We start from the raw sequence: 19734 nt of genomic DNA, 5'->3' as shown, positions 1-19734 counted from the left end.
AACTATGCGTACCGCTTTTCGTCATAGGCCAATGAGACGACAGGAGGGCAGCGCCAACGACAGGGTAGCTGATCATTTGAAATAGTGCGCGCCGATGGGTGGCGCGAAATCGGCGCATCCCAGCCACAAATCGGCTATGGCGACGTTGTCACCTACTTAGACTATTGGCGTTTGGCAGTTGTCGATTATGTCAAGCAACAGTCAAGCCACCCGATTCTGATCTTCGTACTGAGCGGGAGTTCCCCAAGTGATTAATTTCTCGGTAACTCGTAATTGGCAGCCATCTGAGTGGACCAAGTCATGTGTCACTTTCGCGCTGCCGTGATGCGGACGTGCGGATAGCCGACCGATTACACGCTGCAGTACGTCCGTAGTGCCCAGGAGAATGAAGGTCGCAGGTGAAGTCCCAAGTCGTATTGCATCAGCAACAGTGTGTGCGCCAAGCCCGCGGAAGTCTCTCCAGACTCGAATGGTCAGGGCGAATGTGATATGTGACGAACTGCATGCGAGCCATGACACGCGGGTGCTACAATGTCTGGATAGGAGAACTAGCATAGTCTCGCGGAAGGGTTCGCCTGTGGACAGATTAATGGACCAGCTCAATAGCTTTGTCCATGTTTTGAGAATGACCCGATGAGGAAATACCGAGAGCGTACCGACTGCGATTCTAACTGGCAGAAACGTGATCCTTCAAGGGGTTGCACATTCAGACGCTTCCCGCATCGAAGAAATTCTTTTCGACTTTGATCCACTTGGTCCAGTGGTCAAGTGGCTGATGAGCCTCCAAGAAACCGCGGCAAAAGGGAAACTGGACTCTGAAGTCTTAGAGTCTGATTGGTCTCGAGTCATCGGGAAAGCGGATATGGCAAAGTGAGCCTGTTCCTGAATGCCATGGTCTCGTCGTGCTTGCTTTTGCCGCGGTGCCGTCAACGGGTGTGGATTGTGCCCAAGCCCTTTCGCAGTGGTTACGGAGTACCAGCGTCACAACTGCGTCGGATACCACTCTCTATGTCTCTGCATGGCTTGCAGAAGGCCAGGTCCAGTGCCGAAGCTGTGACTCTTGTGCAACCCCCGCAGTAGATTGCCACTGTGCATGGAATCGCAAAATATGGTCGACGAAAAAAAGGTCTAGAGCTTACACAGCTCCACACCTGTCGGATCTCGAAAAGTCGAGTCAACAGAGTCGCGCGGTTGCCACGCCTAGCGTACTGTCGACAACATAGCCTCATATCGTCTGTCCTACAGCCTGTTGCTGTCTCCGTCGGCAAAGAGTTCTCTCACTTTATCTATCGTAGTGGTAGCTCGGCTTGTTGTTAGGTACCTGTCCTCGAGAGTGATGGCGGCGGCGGCAGTGGGTTGGCCGACTACTCCCCGATGGGTCTCGACCAGGTTTGTAGAATCCATTGCGTGCACTCGTTCCTTCAAACGTAATGACTGTGAACAACGTGTACTCCGTACTCGTAGGAGAATCGATGCCGATTGAGCAAGTGCTGGCACCCAAATACTGCTGAGTCGGGGGGAATATTGGCCAAATCTGCCTCGGAGTGTCGCCGAGACCAGGAAAAACTAGAGAGAAATTTTGGTTTCGCCTCCAGTTGCCTAGGTAGATAGCTTAACGACCATAGGTTGACATACCACATTGGCTTAAAGACGGATATGTCAGATTCCAGTATTATCGTGATGCAGCTGCGAGATGGGCCGTGTCGCGTAATTTCCAGACTGCGGGCCGGGAGAGTCGAGCAACTCCTTTCGCTACGACGTCAGGATACTCGAGTCTTGAACCGGCTGGCAAACACATGGTGCTCTGTGGTAGAGCCAATCTGAGAGCCATGATCGCAGCGTGACCCCGACAGATCGCAGGGCCAGGTGGAGAGTAGGGGGCCACCGGGGACCACCGGGGACCACCGGAGGCAGCACATCCCTGAAGTTCCGATTATGATGCTGAGTTGCGAAAGACAAGGCACAGCACAACAGCCTCTGCCTTCTTTCCCCCCTGTCATTGCAGCTCGGAGGTTTTGGCGATGCAAAAGGATCATCTTTTAAGGTGCCATCATTCGACTAGACCGCCGTTCCCACCCGTCGTGGAGACTGTGTAGCGTGAGGATTCTTGCATCGTCAGTCCAGCCGTGAGCGGCCAACGCCGTAAACGCAACTATTGGTCCGTTTGCCGAAAGTGAGAATTCGAGTCTCAGATACTCACGAGCGCTGATGAAGACGTACCCAGCCAAGCAGCCCAGCAGTCACAAAGTCGATGATGAGCTTGTCGTATTTTCTTGACGTTGTCGTTGGCCGTGGAACGTCAGAGGTTCCAGCTCCACATGAGGAACAAGAGCAGGTGCGTGGAGTGATTGATATGCCAGTTTGGCCATCAAATCGCACGCAATGAAAGATGTTTTCTTCCCGAACCTGGCCCGGTGCTTTACGGACGACGGGAAGCATGCTGGTAGTACGGCTTTACGGCGGTGCCAAGCCGGTATAGCATACTGGGGTTGGCGGGTGACGAGAGCATAGAGACGTTCGAAACGGACGGAGAAAAGGGCATTGTTGCGAGCTGTCAAAGCTCGGGGACGCCAAGGGTGTTGATTGTGTCCGTAGGTATGGCGGATAAGAGCCTGCAAGGTAAGGAAGGTGTCAGGGTGGGTACAAGCCACACAGCCTGATGCTGAGATGGGACATTTAAAATGAGGCGGGAGGTGGGAGGCTCAATACGAGGCCCTCAGAAGCCGTGGTCAATAGTATGCGTAGCCCGAATCGACATGGTTGGCTCCCGTGGTTCGCATGAGCCCGATATGTGCGAATAGGTGGCCTGCAAAGAGCTCTTTGGCGTTGCTCTGTTGGATTAGGATTGGATCGAGGAGCGTAGGTTCTCGAGACGACAGGGCTGAGGTAATGCCGAACAAAGAAGCCCATGGCGACGATCAAGTCGGTGCCTCTGAATGGCATTGCCAATGACAGCAGACAGGCAAACAACGGCCCTGGAAAACGAGCGATTCTCATTTGGCGGAGCTGGGCAGAACAGGGATGCCATGTTTGCTTACGCTGTCTACCGCAGTGTGTACGGAGTAGAGAGAGCGTACTTTTTGGTGTGCCTGGCCTGATTCAGACACGCAGGTTCCGATGGTGAGGTTTCTTTAGGAAAGCCGTGGAGTGGGGGGGGGGGGGGGGGGGACGAAAAAAAAAGTGCTGACAGATTGGTGCATGAACGGAGGATTTCGAACGTGGCCAACAAGCAAACGGAGGACAGCGGACCAGGGATCAGGTAGGTATCCGTGAAGTCAAGAGGATGCGTGTATGCGAGTTCATGGTGACGGTGACATGTCTGGCGCAGAAACCAGTGGTCCAGATTGCACAGATTCTCGGCCGTGGCTTCGACGCCAGAGTCGCAGTCTCCAGGCGGCAGGCGAAGACTGTGAGGTCCCTGTGTGTGTCTCTCTCTTTGTCTGACTGCTACTAGGCGTGAGGATAGAGGGAGGGACTGATGGAAGAAGCCGTCGATGATATCCCGTGGTGAGGTTCCTGAACAGTGAGCACCTGGGTTCCTGAGGTAAGAGGCAAGGAAGGATGTTGATGTGATCCAGTATGCCCAAGCACCAGAGCCCAGAGGTAGGGGACCTGACGAGAAGCTTGGGACAAGCCGCAAGGGGGGTGGGCTTGAACGAACTGAGGTTGAAGGCAAGGAGGGTGGGTGTGAGGTTCCCGAATGTACCCGCACCGCACTTGCACCCGCGTAAGCTACCTCACTAGTGTACTTTATACGTACCTAAGCTATGATTGACCCAAGGCAGCTGCGAATAACCATCTCTTGCCTCCACCTCCTCGAGACGGTCAAGTACGGACGGTGCTCCGTACCTTACCTACCTACCTAGATACCTAGACCTAGGTACGTACTCCGTACATTGGATGGGATGAGTTGGAGACTCTGGAGTCCGGAGTACGTATCTGCCAAGCCTTAGGTAAGGCTTCGGGAAGTACGTACCCTCGAAAATCTTCCTATTTCCCACTCCCACGGCTGCAGTCAAGTGCAGGGCATGTCGCAGGCCGCAGCCCGCAGGGCAGCGCAGGGTGTGGTATCCAACTTCAACTCTTTCACTTTATTTTCAATTCACCACCCCGTGTGAACCAGCACATCTGTTCCACGCCCTCCTCTTTCTGTCCAAAAGGTAACCCACCCATCCTCCATCCCATGGTACGAACACCAATGGCATACCCCTCCCTGCCCTCCTCCTTCTCCCTGCCGTCTAGTCCCGCCCGCCTGCACGAAAAATTAAGAATCCAGTGGCTAGGACATCCCTGCTCCATAGTACGGCCCTTTCTCGAGAGTCTCGAGTCTCACTTCGTCTTGAATGTCTTGAATGTCTCTCATGGCTGCCAAGCACTGGAAGCAAGTCTCCGTTTCTCACTCTCACTCCTGTATCCGTATCTCAGCTTGGCCACTCTGCTTCATCTTCTCTATGTACGTATTCGAACCGGCCCGGTAGTTTGGGCTACTATCAACACCCAATCTTTGGTCTTGACCTTCGTATCTGCGCCTGAAATCGCTTCTCTCAAAGACTCACTCGGAACACCCTCGTCGTCATCGTCTTCAAGATCGACCTCAGCTCAATATCACACTACCACTTCGATACCTTACTTACGCACAAAGACTTACAGCTTTCCACTCGCCTCACTCTGCAAACTGTCAAACCTGGACGTTTCTTGAAGAGTGGCCCTGGCATGGTACCGATGACCAGCTCCCACGTTGGCTACCTCCATCTTCCAACCATCGTGATCACTTTCATGAGATCTGGTGCGCACGGAATAGTCCGTACGGATACCTGATTCCATCAATATCTCTGTCTCTTCTCACATTGTCTCGACGCTTTTCGAAAAGTTCCTCCACCACCATCCCCTGCTTCGCCTTGTCGTCCGGCTGCAATATCGACCTCCCGGCGATCCTAGCCTGCAAGGAAAAGAAAGAATGGCGCCCATTTGGGCAGATCTGACCTACACCCAAGCCGCATGTCGCCATGCTGCGCATCGACTTCAAGAATAAGCAACAAATATCGAGGCCACAGCGACCTGCCCGAGGACAAGGGACAGTCTTTATTTGAGATTCCCACATTATGCTTGTTTCACTCTCTCACCATTCGCCTGCCTATCCTTAACCGCAGACGGTGATGAGATGAGCTATCCTGCGAACTAGTCCAACTGACGACCTGTGAGTTGCCCCCTATGAAGAACTCGTCTTTACCAGAATGTCTTATTTCTTTCTATTCGAGTAACCGAGGCTTCTCCTCTCGATTTCCACGCAGTCACGCAGCGTCTCTGTACCTTCTCCTTGTCTAGTCTGTTCCGAGGTTCATTCTGTTGCTTGATCGGCCAGCCGTTAGCCATGCCTTTTTGCCTCTGGGAGAACCCCAATGCTGCTCGTCGCAGACGCCTCCGCCATCTATGAGGGGAGACTAGTAGACACACACACACACACAGAGAGAGAGAGAGAGAGAGAGAGAGACATGAGTGCATCCTGTACCGACCTCTGAGCTCAGTCAGTTGCAGGGTATGGGTATGACGCCTCTTCCCATTCCCATTCTCACACCCCCCAGAGGTCGACTTCCCACGCGCCCCTCTCCCCTCCTGTACCTACTTGGCCACCCTGTACAGCAAGAGCAAGGTCTCGTCTCCGTCCGCGTCGACCGGGTCGTGGCCCGCTCAGTCGCTACCCCGGCTTTTATGGAAGTCCTCCGTCTTGCTCCTCGTGGTGGGGGTCCATGATTTCCACAAACTCCATGTTCGTTCTGGTCCTGGCCTTCAACTCTTCTTTTTTCCTCTCACCAACCCACTGTCTGGGTCCTTGCTGGTTTCGCTTTGTATGCATGTATATTTAGTGCTGAGATCTTCGGGAACCAAATCCAGTCGATTGGCTTCGAGGATCCTACCCCAGCCGCACATCCGCTATCCCCTCCCGCACTTTATACCACCAGTACATTCTTGACTCTGTCCCGAAACTACATCTACCCGCCTCCATCCTCCTTTCTTTCTCGACTTCAACCCACGAGAGATCATAAACATTCAACTTCCCCAAGCAGTCAACGCTTTACCTTTGCCCTTTCTTTTTGGCATCAACCACTGATCCATCTCTTTCACCGTACTCTATCTACATACTCCAGACACAGGCAGGAGTCAGTCAACTTCGACCTCGTCCTACTTACATCCAACTACACTTGACGCCGCTCATCCGCCGCCCCTTCGTTTTGGCTTGGCAGAAATGGCCCTCACTGAACAGACAGCCCCGCCCCAGGCTTGGGGTCGCTGGCAGCAACAGCCTGCCGGTCACGACTACGCAATGATGGATAACACAGCCTTTGTGCAGTACGACTCGAGAGCGGCTACCTCTGCTCCCATGAACGGTGCTATCATGGCCCCCCAGTACATGGTTGGATCTCACTACGGCGTCGCCTCTATGCCCGCAATGGGTCACCATTGCCCGACTCAGAACCACTTCGCGTATGCCCAATATGATTCACATCCGACCAACATGAACATGCCCTTCAGAGTACCAGCGCAACAAGAACGACCGATCATGCCCGTGGCAGCTCCTGAGCATGAAGTCCCGCGCGCCAGCTCCTATCCTCAGGAGTCACCTCTGGGACAGAACGACCGACACTGCAGCCCATCAACCCGAAGCGAGACGAAGATGAGCAACCCAAAGACACCCCATCCCCTCAACACCAAGGAAATCAAGTTCAACAAGCCCACGAGCGCGGATGCGGTGAACTTCACAACTGCCATCGACACTCTCATGAAGGCGATCCAGAAGAGGCACGACACGGATGACATCGTCAAGGGCGTCCCAGAAACTGAGAAGGTTGTCAAGCCGGAGCCCAGATCTCCCAAGGTAAGTCCCGATTCTGCGTCCGCTACCAATGGAGACTGAGCTGATATTTTTCAGCCCGAGCCGACCCCGGCTGTTTCGGCCCCTACGCCCTCTACAACAACGGACTCGTCGGATGCTCCCAAGACCAAGCGATATGTATGTGACATTGATGGTTGCGGCAAGAGCTTCTACCAAAGCACCCACTTGGACACTCACAAGCGCGCCCACACTGGTGAAAAGCCATACGTAAGTACATGTAGTCAGCCGATCGAGTTTGATTAGAGCGACGCTGATGATTCGCAGCATTGCCAATGGCCGCACTGTGACCGAACTTTCTCCCAGCCTGGTAACCTCAAGGTTAGTTCATCCGGTTTCGAGCAAACATAGCAAAGCCTTGCTAACCGTCCTACAGACTCACATGCGCCGCCACACTGGCGAAAAGCCTTTCCGCTGTGAACAATGCAGCAAAGTATTTGCTCAGCGTGGCAACCTCCAGACACACATGGCCACGCACACCAATGCAAAGCCATTCGTCTGCAAGCTCGATTCATGCAACAAGATGTTCACCCAAAGAGGCAATCTCAAGGTGTGTAGAGTCAATAGTGGCATATCTCATGGTCATCCAGCTAACTTGGCATTCAGAACCATCAAAACAAGTACCATGAGAAGACCCTCATGGAAATGACCGACTGGATCGTCTCCATTTCCGATATCGACGGCTTGTCCGATGACCAGCGAGAGATGTATTGGTATTTCGCCAACCTCTACAAGAACAGCAACAAGGGTATCAAGGGCCGTGGCAAGGATCGCAGGGTCAGCAACCGTGTCTCAAAGTCCAGGACTGCTCCCTCGTCCTATCCCGTCAAGCGCGTTCCCAACCCCGCTAGCCTCGCAGCATACAGTTCGAAGAGACTGCCTGCCCCGGAGCAGTACATGCAACACCACCAGCACGGCTATGAGGTTTACGACACGGACATGGACCAGTCCTCGAGCGCAAGCAGCCCTAGATACGACGGCATGCCTGCTACCTACCGAGACCGCATGTACCACCAATCCAGCCATGCCGTCTACTAGGGGACGAATCGGAACATGATTTTTCCTCACACGAACACACGAACCACATCGAGTATATACCACAAGAGCGGAACGGAGTAAAGAAAAGCAATATATGGACGTGCTCAACAAGACATGAGACGAAGCAGTCCAACGGAAAACAAAATCGCACGTCAAACCAGAGCGTAATTTCTTTCGCGGTAATTATTGGGTCGAGGCGGCTGTCTGAACATTCTCCTTGCTTTCGTGTCATTTCCTTGCAGTTGTCGTCCACTTGTCTTCCAGTCAAGTGGTACAGATCGACTTATATTTTCCCTTGGATCATCTACATTGCGGTCAAGGTTGTATTTCTTACGATGGGGAGTGTACGAGAGTCTCGATTGCTTGAGCTGTTGAGCGGTTTCTTTTTCATTCCTACCCTCGTCCGGACTGGAAACTCTGGAGAGGGGAGAAACATATTGTTTACACATAGATGGTGACTTTTCGTCAGGCATTTGGGCCTGTCAGTGGACATACAAAGAGGGGGGTTCACGGCACACGGAAGGGGGACGTTGATGATGCATCATGGGAGTTTTTAGACCACCCAACGGAATTGTGGCGTGTGCATTCGGATCAAGGCGGAGCGTGGAAGGAAAAAAAGAGAGGAAAAACTTGGCCTCCCATCAGAGTTACTAGACTCTTCAGATACCCCTGGGATTTGCATTGGGATACGATGGGCAAAAAAGCGTGGCAACACGACGGAGTTGGGAACAAGCGTCGAACACACATTTTTTGTGTAAAATTTTCAATCTTTTTTTTGGAATATTGTTTCTTGGGTCGACATTGGACTGGGCCGATAGGAAGGATCCCGAGTATCATGCACCCCTTGCTTGTGGTGGGATGCCTTGAACGCACGTATGAGAAGTTAGGATTATTGATACCAATTTTTATTTTCCACTACCATGACTGCCTGTTTTCCCTTCATGCGCGGTGAACAGAAAAGTGAACACATTCGGTCTAGTGTAGATGCTGCGTCTAATAGCTGATGGGCTTCCATGCAGGTGTGCAGCATGTGTGTCTTGCCCAAGCGTAGTGTTGGCCCGGTAGCTGGAGGCGAGAGAGAAGCCTGCTGGAAAGCTCCATAGGCCAGGCCCATGGCATAAATTAGAGATCCAATCTTTGGGGAGTGATATCTTTGGGCCTTGAGTGGATTTGATGATAATTATGGAGTGAGTACCTGCAGTACGCTCTCCCAACCAGAGGTCTTTGATCTTATTCAGCTGTTCTGATGAGGCTCAGACTTTGGCAGTGTAGACAGATGGCGGTACAGCTGACGGACACGGATGTCAGTAATGCCGATGGCAGTAAATGGTCAGAAAAGGCGGTCTGCAACACCTACACACCTACACACCGGGACACACAGCCGGGTTGGTAGCTGCATGTATCTATGATGGCATACCTACCAAGAAAAGCTCCTAGCAGCGTGGAGCTGGCAGCCCGCGTGGCTGAAGCAGAAAGGAAAAACAGGCCCCCTCCCCCTTGTCACTTGAGTTGGTTCTGGCACCCGGATTTGGTGTGTCGGCGGGAGCGCGGCTGCTGGTTCCCCTGATGCACTATGCCATCCATCTCAAGAAATTTTCGTCGAGAAAGAAGCGATGTGCGTGGTGTGTGTAAGGGGAGGGGGGAGTGGGGGATCGAATGATGGGCGTGTATGTGTGTGTTGTGCGAGGCGTGAGATGAAGGGGGGTGAGTGAGTGGCAGAATGGGTTGATTCTGTACCTATATGCAATGGAACGCTTGATGGGCCTGTATGTGCGTAAGAACGAGGCAAGGTGCCTACATTAGAGAAGTTCGAAGACAGAAAGGCAGGGGGACTGAAGAGAGAGAGAGAGAGAGTGCGCGTATGTGTGAGAGAGAAACCCCCCACATACATGGTAAACTTACTATTTGGGAAGGGCCTCGATTCGGGGAATTTGGGGCAAGGAGGTCTATCGATCAATTTTTCCCCCGTGTGTGTGTGTGATCATCTTGTAAACATCTGCCTTGCCTGCCTAGACATTCGGAGTGAAAAAAATGAGAAGCGTTGCATTGTAAGGTATCCGTAAGGAAATTAAAACAGACACCCGGTTTAAGTTCCAGATTCCCGTTCCGCGCTCGCCCGCCCCCCTCCTCGTCCACGGTTCCCTCACGGTGACCTCCCAACGCACGGAACGTAACTCTCCAACTGCCGCGGGCGCCTCGCACTTTGGACACGGGTGACGGATGCAACTGAACCATACGGATACAGGGGGACGAGGAGAATCAGAATGAGAAAGAATACGACCCCCCCGTCCCGTCCCCCTCCCCTGGTGCACATTTCACGTGGTGCTCTAGAATCATTCTCCAAAGTCCCCACCCAACCAAGCATCATCACCGACAGGAGGGACTGACCTTGGCGGACCTCCCCATATCACGCAGGTGTTTCACCGAGAGCGATTGATGGTTCATTCGAATATTTGATCTTGTGAGGAGGGTGCCCAGATTAGACTCCCCCGGACGGGACGGATGTGCTGCAATGTCTCTCGTCCCTGGGGGAGGGGGGGGGGGGGGGGTTAGATGGTAAGGTACCTTAGGACAAGGTACGTAGGCACGTAGAAATCCCCAATCGCGTGTATGCAGGCATTAGGTAGGAAGACTCAAGAAGAGGGAGATTTTTGGCGGATACGACCAAAGGATGGATGGATGGGTGGTGATGCGACCGGGCCGTCCCTATTGGCCGTGGTCTCGGTGAAGGAGGGCGAGGCCCGGTGGGGTAGGATTCGCTGCAGGGAATTGGGGAGGGGGGATTAGGGATTCTATGCCCAACATGCCAAGGTACCTTACCAACCCACGTGCCGTATTCCACCTGAAGGTAAGCGATAGTTGATTTTTCGGTGACGACCGAAGGTGTATGATGCACTTTTGTCCACGAGGACTAGGCAATGTCTCTCTTCGTTTGCATATGTGTGGCAGGGAAAGGTGTTGCGATTTTCGGTTCTGGCGCTGGCCGCTGCGCGTATCTTTTTTTGGTCTCTTTATTCCCATTGCATTGCCATGAGACTTGGGGAATTGACCAAGAGGTTGGAAAAGAAAAGAGTGCTAGGTGTTTATGGGATTTGTCAACACCTTTGGGGTGATCTGTGTAACCGTCTATCAGGGGCGCTCTTTATCTCAGAGTTGATGATGCAGGGCAACTCGAACCGGAGGGCAAGAAATCCATGATGCACTCTTACTCCCGTATTGGTAGTCACGTACTTAACAATAACGAGGGGGTTCTCAGGATGTCACTGAGAAACTAGAAAAAAAGTATTAACGTCCGTTTCTCTGACATGGCGTCGGGCTGGGTTCCTCAGAGCCCAATGCTGAACAATGCAAGAATAAGCAGACAAGGGACGAAAACAAACACCTAAACGTCACCGTTACAAGCGGGAGCACCCGTTTACCCGCCCCAAGCCAAACTATCTTGAGATGTTTCGGTGGGGTCGGAATTGAACTTTTTCGCTGTTGAGACGATTTTGAGTTTGAAGCTAAGAGATGACAACCCTGTCAACGTTCAATGGTTAAAGGGGATCCATGCCGTTTTCAGAGAATTCTGGATCCTTTAGTTAAAATGAGTCGATGCTGGCTTCAAGTATTCAGAGACACTTGTTCCTAGGCTTTGATTGCAGCTCTTATTTGAAGTTTCTGATGCAAGTCACTTTTGTCAGTTGCACGAGGTTGTCCAAATTCTATGTAAGAGATGTAGGCTGAGTTTGTTCTCGACAGGGATTGAAAAGACCCACGTACTCATTGACCTTGTTAGACTTATAGCCCACTTGATTTTCTCTTCTCATTTTTATATCGAGTGTCTCATCTCTGGATTCAGTAGCTGAGAAGCATTTCGAATTGTGGCATTGAATATGTGTGCATAGAGGCCATGGCTCGACTGTGTTCGACGATTAGATACTCTAGAGATGCGAATAAATAAGTCTTCGTAACTTTTGTCATCTCTTGGAATCTGGTACACATGCAAAACTCAGGTTCACTCAAAAAACACACCTAATCTCATTGCTGTTTTCGACATTCTTTCATTTTGTCTCAGGACATTTACTATTTATTACCTTGGCACATGTACTTTCAAAATAGTTTGATCATGAATTTGTGGACTTTGAACTTGACATGTTGACATATTTAGATAAAGAAAGCAGACCCAGAAGTGCAACGGCAAGCTCAACATTCTGTTCACGTGAGTAATGAGGGTTAATAAGCTCATAGTGAAAACCGACTAATGTTGGGGGCTCTCAAAGTACAACATCAAGTAAGTGTCTTGTTAGACAGAAGCAAACCGGTTGGAATGCTGTTGCAATAAAGACACTTCCAATTGCAAGCCGCAATTGATGTCCTGCGTCATGTACCATTCCAAATGGCGAAACGGCTGTTCAAACATCAAGTATGGAAATTTTGAACCTTTTTTTCAAGAACAAGAAGCGCTACAGTCAATCATCGAAGCATTAATGCATGAGAGAGAGGTTTAGTCAACGCTTCATTTCGTCATTCTTGTTATACTTCAATATGTTTGTTGGTATCCCTATCACAGGGTATTGGTTCGAACCGTAGGGTCCTGGGGGTGACGAAGTATCAATATCTCTGTATTGGTTGATTCTGCGTAAGGAGTAGAAGGGAGATTTCAAACGCAGGCTGGGTGGACCGTCGAGGTGTAATTGTACCTTCTCGAGGTGGCCCCATGCTCTACCCTTACTCACGGTCGAATTGGGCTTCCAATCCGACAATGTTAAACTAACTAATTCAACGCTCTAAATCCAGCAAAGTCGAAGCCTAACACAAACTATTTGTTATCAGGGTCCCTTTCTCCCTGAACCTCAACAATGTCTCCCGCATCTATATCCGTGGCAGCAGGCGCATCAGGAACCAGCCGGATGAGGAACACCATGCATGGAATGGTAATAGCCATCAGCGCAGCATTCACGTAGAATGGGATCCTTGGGTCGGCGCTCGTCTTGGAGTTGAGAGCGTACGAGACGGCCTGGCCGGCGGTCTCAAAGGCGCGGAACAGACCGCCCGAGCGGGAGGAGGATCCGACGTCTGTGGAAAAGGTGCCGAGAATCCAGTATAGGGACAACTGAGTCCAGTAGCCGGTCGAGAACATGATTAGGTATGGGAGATAAGCTTCGGCCCATCTTCTGGTGTGCCTGTTGTGAAGCGACACTGTTAGCCTGAATCAGAGAAAGCGGGAGGGAATGATGAATAACGTACAGCTCATAATCGAGGGCCTCATCGATCTTGCCTCCACCGAACTTGCTGTACTCGATGCCGATCCAGATGAAGCACATGGCTTGGGGGATGATCCAAAACGCAAAGGAGATCCACGCTCGCCTGGCTTGTGACCAGCGGGACGTGTCCAAGAGCTTCCCGTAGGCGAGGACCATGACGATTGTGATTGCCGCTACGAGATGGAACTGTCAGCGTGGATCCAGGGGATGATGATTTAGTTGGGGGCAAAGTTGGGTTACTCACGAGTGATCAGCGACGATAGTGCGCGGGCCCGAACGGAGAAGTGCAGGGAGAGATAGGTGCCCATGGTTCCGCCAAAGAAGAAGGAGTAGAAGGCAGGAATGGACATGAGCCATGTCTAAAGGGTTTGGTCGTCAGTCCACCGTTCAAAGTCACCAGGGGTATTTCCTCCGAGCTTCAGAGTGTTCTCACCTTTCTGCGCTGCAAGTGCCTCCACAACGCAATCAGCTCTCTCTTCCAGCTGATGCTGCTGGCCATGGGGATCTTTGCGCCGTTGCGGCGTCGTACGCGACTGGTGGGGGACAGTAGGAGGGCCCAGATTGTTCCGGTACATTCTGTCATAGCCCGTGTTAGCACATGTACCCCAATTCGGAATTTGAAATGAGTGGTGCTTACCGAAGCCAACAAAGATCAAGTAGGTGGACCATGCGATGCCTCCAGCGTTGGCCTTGGAGTAGTTGGTCGAGAAGTTGATGGCACCTCCCACGACGCTACCAGAGTTTCTCATGGCAGACCAGATACCTATCCAGGCTCCATTAACAACTGTCACATCCGAAAAACCATCAGACATTTCTTACCCAAGTAGAACCCTCTGTCGTTCGCTTCTGGATACGACAGCATGGCGGCTGTTTCGGCGACGTAGAGGAAACCAGAGGTGAACCCCCCAAGAAGCTGTTTGCTCAGTTAGCTCCAGAGCACGAAGAATGAAGGGCGGGAAACATCAGAACTTACTCTTGCGAAGAGAAGATACCAGTCGATCGAGTACTTGGCGCTCACGTAGTAGGCCGAACCAGCAAGAGGCATGGAGACAGCGGCGATTATACAAGACCACTTGATTCCTATCTTGTTGATCAGAGGCCCGCCAAAGACGGTGATCATACAGCCGGCCATGTAGCTGAGGGCAGTCGCCAAGTTGGCCAGGTATGGGGTCGAGAGGCCACCACCTCCAAGATTGGAGATGGCATCGGACATTGCAGGACCGACAAAGGACAGTCTACATGGAGACATTAACTTGGATCCCGCGACGTTGAATTTGATGTCCGAGATGAGTCCAACTTACGCTCCAAAAAGGATCATCTGGAACAACACGCCTCTGTAGAATTTCGTCGACTTCGAGGCGCGGAGGTAGGCCTCGTCAACATTCTCGACAGCGCCCTCATCGTATACGTAGCTGGTGCCGGCGGCATGGTCAGTCGCGTCAGGATAGCTAGTCGTTTCGGGAATCTTGTTGTCGTCCTTTGTCTGTGGAGTTGCCATGGTCCTGGAGAGAGCACTGAGAACGTGCTAGAGATCGTGGGTGTCGAATCTGAGGATGAACAGATGGGCCTGGCATTGGCCTGTATATAGTGGTGTTGTCATATCATTAGAGAGGCTATCATTGGTTCATTCTAGGATGGCTGTAGTTTGTCAAAGATCCGTTGGACTAGTCAGTGCGGATGATGGTTTCCATTCTGTGGTTGGGTAAGGATCACTGGGTACGGATATGTTGGAAAGCTGGATTCGTAGTCTACGGCTTGATTACTGTGTCAGTTTGCCTACCTACCTATCTCCGGGGGGCTGACCAGTTTCACCGAGCCAGTAGAGGCTTATCACGGTTATCGGTAGTTGGTGCTTCCCCGGTTTATCTGTAAACCACCCCAACATGAAGATACGCAGATAAGCGTGTCAGCTTGTCAAGTCCGTATGGATAAAGGTATGGACACGCAATTAAGGAGCGGGCCTCTGTGAGCTCCAACCCCAACATTCTGACCGGGCCGGTCGACAACTCTAAAGGGTGGTGCTTCAACCGCTGTCCTGGGTTAGGTGGTTGAGGATTATCTGTATGGGCTTTTAAGAGGCCGAGATTTGGAGGATCGCTGCTGATAAACTTTGCGGAAACGCATACCCAAACGGGGGTTCCCCGCAAACGACCGGGCCGGTCAGTCGTCTTGCTCTTGGAACACTTCGGTCCCTTCCCTGGTCCCCTAGGAGTAGTGCAGGCGGCAGGCACAATTGAGTCCGCTCACCGGACGGAACAGCTTTCCCGCTAGGTTTCCCGTCCCGGCCCCGACCCACCCCCGGCGCTCGCCTAGTTGGTGCGGACCGTGATGGGACATCCGCATTCCAGGCCTTTGAGCCTTTTATTATAACGGCGGACGCGGCGGCTTGATCTACCACATCTATCTCGTGCAGCAAGAAACAGTCACTCACAGCATCCCGTGTCTGATTCTCTCCCCAAGAAAGACAAACACGCACCCTGTCACAGCCATGCCCGCTTCCCCGCTCCCCGTCCCCAACTCCACGACCTCCTTCTGGAGGTCATCCCCGCACGCTCTAGACGATCACCGGTCTACCCCGGAGCTCCCAACCGAAGTTGACATCGCTGTCATCGGCGCCGGCTATGCGGGTGTCGCGACAGTATACCATATCCTCGACCAGTGCAAGGCGCGTGGTGTTCCGCCGCCAAAGATTTTGATCCTCGAAGCCCGACAGGCATGTTCCGGGGCAACTGGACGCAATGGTATGTCTAGCAGCATCCCATCTTGCTAGGTAATTGGTCTTGCTAACATTGAATCTGGTGTAGGCGGCCATCTGAAGCCGGATCCGTACAATCGCCCCGCAAGTTTCGTGTCCACACATGGCATTGAGACCGCGAAGGAGTGTGCGGAGTTCGAGGCCAAGAACCTTATGGAAGTGAAGAAGGCCATTGAAGCCGAAGGCATCGACTGTGACTTTGTCTTGACTCGGGCTGTCGACGCCTTGATGTCAGAGACTATCCGCGATAAGATGAAGGCCAACGTTGAGCTGCTTAGGAAAGCTGGCGTTTCCGTAATGAAGGACGTATACTACGCCGATGGCGCCGAAGCCGAGCAAGTGAGTCGAGCCGCAGCCTTCACTTAGACTCAACGGCTGACTTTTTTGTTTTAGCTATCAGGTGTGAAAGGGGTCAAGGGCTGCCTTTCGTATACCGCCGGCACCGTCTGGCCGTATAAACTAATCCTCGCTCTCCTCTCAAAGGCCCTCGACGCCGGCGTCAACCTGCAGACCCACACGCCCGTCGAGGCGGTAACCAACACCCCCGACGCAGACGGCTACCTGACGCTAACCACGGCGCGGGGCACCGTCCGCGCCGCGAAGATCGTGTACGCGACAAACGGCTACACGTCGTCCATCCTGCCCGAGTTCGCCGACAAGATTGTCCCCGTGCGCGGCATCTGCAGTCACATCACGCCCGGCAAGACGCCTGCGCCCTTGCTGCCTCACTCGGTTATCATCCGGTGGTCGGATACGGAGTATGAGTACCTGATTCCCCGACTCGACGGAAGCATCGTCGTCGGCGGCGCGCGGTCCTCGTATTATCATGATTTGTCGGCGTGGTATAACAAGGTCAATGACGATGAGTTGATTGAGGCGGCGAAGACGCATTTTGATGGGTACATGCAGCGTGTATTCCGCGGATGGGAAGACAGTGGCGCAACTACGTCCAAGGTGTGGACCGGAAGTGAGTTCATAAGCCCCTATTACAATTTCCTTCTTTGTACTGTAAGCCAAGTGACTAACGACGATACAGTCATGGGCTATTCATCCGACGGATTGCCGCACGTCGGCGTCGTCCCCGGAAAACAGAAACAATTCATCATTGCCGGATTCAACGGGCACGGCATGCCGCAGATTTTCCTCTCGGCCAAGGGAGTAGCATCGATGATTATGGAGCAATCAGAGTTCAAGACTACGGGTATCCCCAAGGTCTACCAGGCTTCTCAAGCGAGATTGGACAGTTCCAAGAATTCGATCCTCGAGAGCTGGAAAGCGGTCAATCAACCGCCGGCAAAACTGTAGAGTATTTGAATTTCATATAAAGTTTCATATTAGAGGTGTTTTGCAGGGAGCATGTCAATCAAAGTTGACCTTGTTGCAAGTCTTGTAGTCATTGGTTCGGTTTAGCTGTTGCAGCTTAGGCAATTTCCGGAAGGAGCCTCGAGCATATTAAGCAATGTTGATTGCGAACCTACTAAACGAATCAGCTTAGTGTCGAGATATATCATAGAAGCTAGCCAATCATATTCATATTAACATGTCTCAATTATTCTCTTCTGCAGAAACATCCACATAATATCCATATTGCATGATACATTGGCTTCGTTGAGAACTCGAGGTTTCTGGCGCTTTGCAACCAGACCATAAATGTGTACTTAGTGTCAACACAATCGAATACATGTACGTCAATTGACGATTCATAGACTCATGACTTTCTTTGTCAAAACATTATGATCAAGTTACTTCCCGACTATGTACCGCTCTTACCCCTTCTTTTAGAATCTTCGGGAGTCTTCTTGAGTCTTCCGAAGTCATTGACGACAACAATTGACTAAGCAGTATTACACTCACCTATAAACGATCTCAATGCTTCAAAGGACATCGTCATCTGTAAGTTGTAAGTTGTAAATCACGCCCAGGTCCAATTATCGCGAGAGGCTGATTGCTCTTTGAAATGCCAATGGCTTTTCCCCGGCCCGAGCATCCCGATAGCGGCTTTGATCCGTCACTTCGGACTTCCATTGACCGTCCTTATCTTTCCGTTTTGGTGTTGCATCCGACAAAAGGCCCCAGTCTCCACCCCCACAGCCCCCCTCTCGTCGCCTTTAACCGCATATCAGTTGACTCGATAAGACCCGGGTAATGCGAACCAACACCGGCGACAAAACTGGCTACCGGAGAGCAGTATGTATATGAGGCCGGCTCCGGCGTTCAAGATAACCCTCTGGAAAACGTAATGTTGGATGTCCTGTGTGATTCACTCATTACTAAGATTTCTTGGGCGATGAGTTGTCCAGATCTGAGTAAACAGAGCGATTCGTACCCACTTTACGTCCACATGACTTCCTGGCTCCTATCGCCAAGCTCAACTTCCCCAGATTGTTGACCAGTCTAGCGTCGGATTCGTCCGCCACAATGTTCCATATCATCGGTGTAAATACCACTCAAGGCTCGTCTGTGGCATCCCCAAAAACCATGGGCTTATAGCCAGCAGAGCAACAGCACACGTGGGAGTGCACCGGGCCGGCGCTGTGCCCTGTAGTCCCCTTGTAACGTTAACAGTCGTATCCCAGCATCCGCTGTATCCCAGTAGATGAAACGAAGCTGATAACGTTTTCCTTCCCCCAGCAGTATATCCTTTCCCGGCGAAAAAAGGCCCACTCGAATATCAAAAGTCGATAGGGAACCGGGAATCGGCGCCGGAAATTGTATGTGATGCCTATTCTGAACTCCCCGCACTTCGCAACACGTGCGGGGAGACGACATCAAAGTCTCAAGATGAAGCCCAGCCTTCCATAAAGGCGCCACCCATGCAACGCCTCGTGATAAGCCTCATATTTAATCTACATCATCGTGTTGGTGCAGACCTCTCGGACCAACAGACACACCCTGAAGCAACCCCTTGCATCGTGTAACCATCCAATAGCCACCCCCGAACCTACCTCTTTCGGGCATCCTTTGTGCAGCACTCACACATACGCAAGCGCCTCAGCCAACCCCAAAACCACAATGACACCACCAAAGAACGTCGTCTTCGACGTGGTCGGCACCCTCGTCACATACGAGCATCTCTTCGAAGCCATCGACGAGCGCCTAGGCGAACGCCTCCGCGCCCGCGGCATCCAGCCCAAACTCCTCGGCTGCTGCTGGCTCGAGGTCGCCGAGCGCGAGTACACCTACCTCTCCATGTCGGGCCGCTACGTCGTCTTCTACAAGGTCTTCACCGCCCTCTTCTACCGCTGCCTGCACTACGCCGGCATCGAGGACCCGCGCGCCTTTGCGAGCGACGAGGACGTGGACTACCTCATTGGCGAGTGGAAGAGCCTGCGGCTGCGCGAGGGCGCCGCCGAGTGCGTGGCCAAGCTCCGCGCTGCGGGTTTCACCGTGTGGTGCTTCACGGCGGGCGACATCGCCCGCGTCGGGGGCTACTTTTCGAGGGGCGGGGTCGAGATGCCGGTTGAGAACTTGCTCTCGTGCGATTCGTCTGGCTTGGCGAAGCCGACGCCCGAGGCGTATGCGCCTATTTTGAAGAAGTTGTCTGCTGATGGATGCGAGCCCTGGTTTGCGGCGGCGCATTTATGGGATGCGTCAACTGCAAAGACTGTGGGGTAAGGAGATGCCTCTATTCCCGCATATTTGTGATGTATCGGACTCACTAACGTTTTGCAGATTCAAAGCCGCATACTGCACTGCTCTGGAGGGAGAGGCGTTACCGGAGATCTTCGGTGAGATGGACGTGGTGGCGGAGACTTTGCCGGCGATGGCAGACAGAATTATTGCTACGTATGAGAAGTAGACCGAAG

General features: G+C 52.3%; 5 protein-coding genes across 5 annotated transcripts; 4 read left to right on the top strand and 1 right to left on the bottom strand.

Annotated features, from left to right (window-relative positions):
• The first annotated feature begins 4012 nt into the window (after positions 1 to 4012).
• Positions 4013 to 4737, top strand: BDP81DRAFT_5197 (uncharacterized protein). Its single transcript, XM_060595939.1, has one exon. It carries the CDS (start codon positions 4184 to 4186, stop codon positions 4697 to 4699), a length of 516 nt encoding a protein of 171 aa, XP_060451549.1. The 5' UTR covers positions 4013 to 4183; the 3' UTR covers positions 4700 to 4737.
• A 1507-nt stretch (positions 4738 to 6244) lies between these two features.
• BDP81DRAFT_388431 (uncharacterized protein) lies at positions 6245 to 7927 on the top strand (the record flags this gene model as incomplete). The annotated part of the gene is made up of 5 exons (XM_060587118.1): positions 6245 to 6874; positions 6929 to 7099; positions 7157 to 7210; positions 7266 to 7439; positions 7496 to 7927. The coding sequence occupies 5 exons, from the start codon at positions 6245 to 6247 to the stop codon at positions 7925 to 7927; spliced, it is 1461 nt and encodes a 486-aa protein (XP_060451548.1).
• Positions 7928 to 12620: 4693 nt separating this feature from the next.
• On the bottom strand, positions 12621 to 14668 carry BDP81DRAFT_477277 (major facilitator superfamily transporter). Its single transcript, XM_060594813.1, has 8 exons — positions 14475 to 14668; positions 14147 to 14408; positions 13993 to 14086; positions 13811 to 13936; positions 13607 to 13749; positions 13418 to 13532; positions 13157 to 13346; positions 12621 to 13092 (listed from the first exon to the last, which is right to left on the bottom strand). The coding sequence occupies exons 1-8, from the start codon at positions 14489 to 14491 to the stop codon at positions 12729 to 12731; spliced, it is 1311 nt and encodes a 436-aa protein (XP_060451547.1). The 5' UTR covers positions 14492 to 14668; the 3' UTR covers positions 12621 to 12728.
• A 993-nt stretch (positions 14669 to 15661) lies between these two features.
• BDP81DRAFT_444236 (FAD dependent oxidoreductase) lies at positions 15662 to 17233 on the top strand (the record flags this gene model as incomplete). The annotated part of the gene is made up of 4 exons (XM_060591808.1): positions 15662 to 15914; positions 15978 to 16267; positions 16322 to 16895; positions 16965 to 17233. 4 exons carry the CDS (start codon positions 15662 to 15664, stop codon positions 17231 to 17233), a joined length of 1386 nt encoding a protein of 461 aa, XP_060451546.1.
• A 1707-nt stretch (positions 17234 to 18940) lies between these two features.
• On the top strand, positions 18941 to 19727 carry BDP81DRAFT_456477 (haloacid dehalogenase-like hydrolase; the record flags this gene model as incomplete). Its single annotated transcript, XM_060593174.1, has 2 exons — positions 18941 to 19539; positions 19601 to 19727. 2 exons carry the CDS (start codon positions 18941 to 18943, stop codon positions 19725 to 19727), a joined length of 726 nt encoding a protein of 241 aa, XP_060451545.1.
• Positions 19728 to 19734: the final 7 nt, after the last annotated feature.

This window comes from Colletotrichum phormii, assembly GCF_030913505.1.
Source record: "Colletotrichum phormii strain CBS 102054 chromosome Unknown BDP81scaffold_1, whole genome shotgun sequence".
Taxonomy (NCBI): Eukaryota; Fungi; Ascomycota; class Sordariomycetes; order Glomerellales; family Glomerellaceae; genus Colletotrichum; species Colletotrichum phormii.
This window is presented reverse-complemented; position numbering and strand designations above follow the sequence as displayed.